Source organism: Dendrobates tinctorius, unplaced genomic scaffold (genome assembly GCF_039654945.1).
Source record: "Dendrobates tinctorius isolate UK_male_01 unplaced genomic scaffold, ASM3965494v1 ptg000035l, whole genome shotgun sequence".
NCBI classification, from domain to species: Eukaryota; Metazoa; Chordata; class Amphibia; order Anura; family Dendrobatidae; genus Dendrobates; species Dendrobates tinctorius.
Window position 1 is genome coordinate 32,338,082 of NW_027361703.1, and position 6,000 is coordinate 32,344,081.

General features: G+C 40.5%; 1 protein-coding gene across 1 annotated transcript in view; it reads left to right on the plus strand.

Annotated features, from left to right (window-relative positions):
* Positions 1-5,526, plus strand: part of CPED1 (cadherin like and PC-esterase domain containing 1) — a 600,308-nt gene extending 594,782 nt beyond the window's left edge. The window contains exon 22 of the mRNA XM_073573371.1: positions 2,367-5,526. Coding sequence (XP_073429472.1) covers positions 2,367-2,543 — 177 coding nt within the window. The 3' untranslated portion in view covers positions 2,544-5,526. The remainder of the gene's footprint in view (positions 1-2,366) is intronic.
* The last annotated feature ends 474 nt before the right edge of the window (positions 5,527-6,000 follow it).

Here is a 6,000-nt window from a genome sequence, read left to right on the forward strand (position 1 = left end):
GTGCTGTCATGGGTTCCGGAAAAACCGGCTACCGGTAAGTAACAATGGTGGTTTTTGTGCCTAGCATTGCATATTGGGGCACACTTTGGCCACACTTGTAATGGAGTACTCTCTGGTTGACACTAATTTCTCTGGCTGTCACTTCTAATAGGGGCATCCTCGGTGACTGTTTTGATACATGAATGTAAGAATGAAGAATGGCTTAAATGCTTAAGAAGATTTGTCGGAGAGTTAATGTGGTTGTTCACCTCTGGGGACTTTTTTTTTAACTTAAATGCATGTATTTGGGATTAAACAATCAATTATGCAATTGGGTTTCATTAAAGCACCACTCCTTTTTATTATTGGGGCGGTGCCAAAAATCTCATTTCCCTGCCCCTAGTATTATACTCACCAGCCGCCATCTTCATCTGTTATCGGAGATGAGCTTGTCAGTCTTCTGCAGGTTGTGACCTGCCAGACCGATCCAGTGTTTGAACGAGACTTTCATAGACTTGCATTGAGAGCTTGTGACCATCACCTCTGACTTCTGGTCAGTCATGAGCTGCAGTCATAAGATGGTAACGCAGGATCGCAGCAGCACCAGGAAGAGCTGAAGACGGTAGCTGGTAAGGGTAAGACTAGGGTTGGGGAACATAAATTAGGATCACCACTCCAGAGCTGAAATAATAAAAAAATGATGGAGTGGTGCATTAAAAATGTTGCACTCTTTTGTTTTCCTACACATCCTCCTTTGATGCAGTCAGTGGTTATAAATCATTTCAGAACAACTCAGTAAGAGACAGAAAAAAGAGCTACAAACTTTCATCAGACCATCAAAACCAGCTCACTGACAGATCCTCAGATCACTCAATCTGAAGACAGCAAAAGACACAGCAAAACAGAGACTATAGAAGTCAAAAGAGGAAAACAATTTTATGAAACCCAATTGCAAAATTATTTTTAGCCCAAAGTATATTCGTTTAAGAAAAAAAAAATCACCAGAAAGGTGGCCAACCCTCTGAAAGAGCTAACTGCCACTCCAGCACCGATACCCAGGTGGACCCCCGTGTTTACTTTCCAGAAGCAATGATGTGTCACACTGGAGACTGGTTGCAATGTGTTGTTCCCCGCTGCCAGGTTTTTGTTTTGTTTTGATTTTTAACCCTTGGATAACCCTTTTAAACCTTATGAAATGAGCCCTGCTAATCAGGTGCAGTTGTAGCAGAATCGAACTAGTTTTCTTTCCAGGGTGTCTAGAGCAAACGTCTGTACAATAAATTGGCGTTTAAGGCATAATAATTTTAAACAGCCGTTATCAATAATGCTGGATTTAGTCTCAAGGGATCATTTCCATTTTATCTCAAGATGATGATGATGTTGATGGCCAGATAATTAAATGAATAAATAGGCCACAGTGCTGGTTATGGGTTCCAACAATCTGCACAACTGTCTTTAATTAATGTCGTGTTCAGAATAGGAGAGTGTTGTATGTCAAGAATAATTTAAGCTTTCCTGAACCTTATCATAGCAGGTGAGTGGTGACAAATTAAGTTACAAATATAGTAGAGAGAAAAAGAATGACGTTGTGCTGGGCCTACTAATCAAATGTGGCGCTACTGATGTCAACAGATTTAAAGGAGTTGTGCCGGACTATTACTATGGGCCTAAGAACTAACAGGCAGGTAGTTGCTAAATACTGATCTCTATGGGCACAAGTGGGTCAGGACCGCTCCTGCCAGTGATACAGCGTCTCCATGTCAACAGAGCAGCTCTTGTTCTTCCACTCTGCTCTGTTGACGGGCCGTGACTGACGATGTCATGCTGATTGACAGCAGGTTCTCAACAGTCAGGCAGTGGGGATACTGGCAGTCAATCAGCAGATCCAATGAGAAGTCGTGGCTCTGATGGTGTGATGTCAGCGGAAGCCGTTGACTCGCTGGCAGGAATGGTCTATGACTGCTCTGAGCTGGCAAATCTGCACGGGGCACAATGGGCAGGTAGTTAGCAACTATCTGTTAGTTCTTACTAACATTGTAAAAAAAAAAGTATATAGCGCTGGATAGCGCCTTTTAAGTCCACTCAGCTTTGGTCCAGCGGCTATGAACTTTCAACATGATCACAAATCTTTTTGCTCAACTCTAGTTACAATGACTTGTTGTAAGGCTATGGTCACACGGGTCTTTTACAGGCAGACTCCATCTGGTCAGGAACCATTGGTATAGACAATGGGAAGCAGCTTTCTTCTAGTCATGTCTTTCCATAATAGTAAAATATTTAGAAGTATATCAGTACCTGGCACATCCTAATCAATAATTTCCTAACAAGTACAGAAGGGTAAAATAAAACAACTGTGACTTATCTTATGTTTCCATATTTCCATTTAGGTTGTGAAATCCCAAGAAGTAAAAGAAAAGAAAATGAAGCTAATCAAGAACTACACAATTGGTGACAAAATATTCCCCCCAGTTCACGACAATCTGTTACAATTATCACGCTATCATGTCCAGGGTCCAGTGAATCAGGTGTATTCCGAAATCCTTCTCAGCCAAATGTGTACGTGACCAAGGAGCTAGACAGAAGAGTTATACTACAGCTTGATATCTTTTTGTACGGCAGGTACAGACTGAGCAGACTATAAGCTTCACCAGCAGGATGATGCCGCCATTCACCGGAATCTGCACATACACACGGGGTCATCCCTTATCAGCTCTTCTCTCCTCTTTGATGGAGTGCAATGTCTGACAATTTTACCCATTTCTGATGGACAGAAATCTGCTTCATTTGCTGTAACACCTATTGTCATACCATACTTGCCTCCCAGACCACCGCCACATATCCAAGGCTGGTGCTGTGTCTCTGGTAGGTACGTAGCCACAGATAGTCTGCAGCCTTCTCTATTCCATAAGAGTAGAAGTCTGCTCTGGCAGAATAATGAAGGCTGCAGACAGTCATCGTCTATTGATTGGCTGCAGCGGTCATGTGACATAATGTCACACGACTCCCAAGAAACACAGTGGAAGAGCAGAATTGGTCCAGTAGGTAAGTTTTTATTTTTTCTACAGGCTGTTGCTATTAAGAATGGGCTGTCCACTAGTGGGCAACCCATTTAAATCACACACATTATTTATGCAGCTTCCATAGGAGATTTCTTTTTTTAGGGAAAGCAAAGAGTGGGTTCAAAAGCAATGGGAAATATGAATGAAGGCCTTAAAGGGAAGTTATAATTAGAAAATGACTTAGTATTTAAATCGTGCTTTATGTTACATGTAGTGATAAGCGAGTATGCTCGTTACTCGCGTTTTCCGAGCATGCTCGGCTGTTCTCCAAGTATTTTAGGCGTGCTCAGAGATTTGCTTTGTGCCGCCGCAGCTGCATGATTTGTGGCTGCTAGACAGCCTGAATACATGTGAGGATTTCCTAATAAACAAACTAAATCTCTGAGCATGCCAAAATACTTGGAGAACACCCGAGCATGCTTGGAAAAACTCGAGTAACGAGCATACTCGCTCATCACTAGTTACATGTATTTAGAAAAAAATTTGCAATTTTTTTTTTCATATTACGATTTTTCTTAAAAAACACACTAGCTAATGGAGCTTTTTAGAATCATATCTGGTGTCCCTTTAGGAAGAGTTTAAAGGAGTTTTCTTACCAGTAGAGGCAAAATTACAATGACAGGTAACATGTTTATACCCAGCTGATAACACATGTTTAAGGAGATGGACATACTGCCCATGCTTCCCCTTGAAGACACGCATATTTTTGTAACGTGTAATGTGTATTGTGACATATGTTATTGAAGAAACAAAGGATTTAATCTGTCAAACCCATCCTGGTAAAATCTGTGATGCTTATTTAATCAATAATAAAACACATTTAAAAGAAACCTGACGCGTTTCTGGCAACAGATAGTGCCCTTATTCATAGGATATAAAAAGGAAAATAACACAGAAATATAAAGAAATAACCAATCCTGAAAGACTGATAACTAATTTAGCATGCAAGCATTTGAGACGAAGACAAAAACGGCAACATTAAATGAGATTTCTAAAAAACTAATAAATATAATATAGATCATTTCTATAATTCATCTCATATAAGGATATGTGCACATGTTGCAGATTAGCCTGCGGAATTTTCTGCAGAGAATCCGTATCTCGTGGCAGAAAACGCAGGGAAAAACGCTTGCGGTTTTCATGCAGAATTGATGTGTATTTCCTGAGAGAGAGAGAGTATATGTATGTGCCAGACTGAAACCGCTGCTGCGGATCTGCAAAAAAAATTTACATGCTGCGGAAAAAAACTCTGCAAATCTGCGGGGATTTTTCCCGCATGAGCACAGCTATTCTTAATTTACCATTCACTAACATTGGTTGTGCACTACATTCCGCGCTTCCAAAAATGCTGCGGATCTGCATCAAAATCTGCAACGTGTGCACATACCCTTAGGGAATTTGGTATTTAAATGTAAAATCCAATATGCCTCCCTTATGCCGGGGCATGAAAGATGAGTACCTTGCCCACGGCAGCCATCCCACCTCACATTATAGGTGATATCACAGCTGACCTTGCTCCCATTCCCTTCACAATGACTTTTGCACAGGTTCATTAAAAGCTTCAATATTAAAAATAGAGTCTGACCATTGTGGTTATGTAAATCCATTAAAGTCTTAAAAGGCCACAGTGGCCAGCGTGAAAATTGAACGATTTTTATTTTGTTTCAATACCGATTGTAAAAAAAATGTAAAAAAAAAGTTTTTTTTTTTTTTTTTTTAATAAAACACCACTCTAGCGGTTTTTTTTTTTTAATTTCAGCACTGCAGTGGTGTGACAAATCTAAGTTCTCTAACCCTTGTATTATACTTAGCAGTCACCATCTTCAGCTCTCCCTGGTGTCGGTCACAAGCTCTTAATGTAAGTCTATGGAAGCCTCATTCTGCCCTCGTTCTGGCTCTCACGGACTTATATGGATTGGATGGACGATCAGAGCAGGCAAAATTGGTGGGCTCAGCTGACTACAATTAACTACATTTATACTTTTCCTGTTGGATTGACTTCTGATTTTGGCTAAAAAGGTTTGATTTCAGTGCAACACATGCTATCGTTGAGAACTACAAACTTATAGTGGAGGAAATACAAAGTCGCCGAGGTTAGGTAGAAGAACCACTAGAATATGACCGCTACATCTCTGTATATTATACATATGTATATGCGTACAGGGATAAACATTAGCATTGTATAATAGTCTAGATTTTTACTTTACGAGGTGGTAGGAAAGCGTGTCTAATTGTGTAATTAGACCTAAATGGCTTTTTGTGATCAGATGTAACATGCCCGTATGGTCTGCAATTACCTGCTATTGTACAATATAATACAAAGACACTTTGTCTACTTCATTAGCTAATTGACTTGTGAATAGCAGAATGTAGCTGCTGAGAGATTTGTGGCTAGTTTCGTGTTTCAATTTTGTCAATTCTGACTATTATTGTACCGTATCTGTAAAATTAAATGTACAGCTAAACAATTAAAAGCAAATGAATGAGATCACAGTTGATTTTGTCTCATAAAGATTAATACATTAAATAGATATATAATTCACAGATAAAAAACATGAGTGTCCAGTCCCATTCCCTGCTCACACAGTCACTTTTATTACAGTCTACTAAGGGTGCAGAAACAACTTAGTCAGTATATTCAGATGTTTCTGTAACTCCCACAGTCTGCCGTGGAGACACCAATGCGGAACTGGTGCTGCTTTATATAAAAAAAGAATATTAGCAAAATTAATTTACTTCTGCACATATATGTAGGGAGATGGACTGGGCTGGTGGTATCCCTCTCGTATCAGGGCCGGAACTGTCGGGGCTGTCACCATTGTTGCAGGGGGAAGCACTTTCTGACTGGAAGAGACCTTTGCACCTGACTGTAGGGGGCGCGCCAGGACAGGGCCTTTGACAAGAAGACAGCGTGTGTTACAGGAAAAGGTTGACTCCCTCTCCGCAGACTGACGCCAACGAG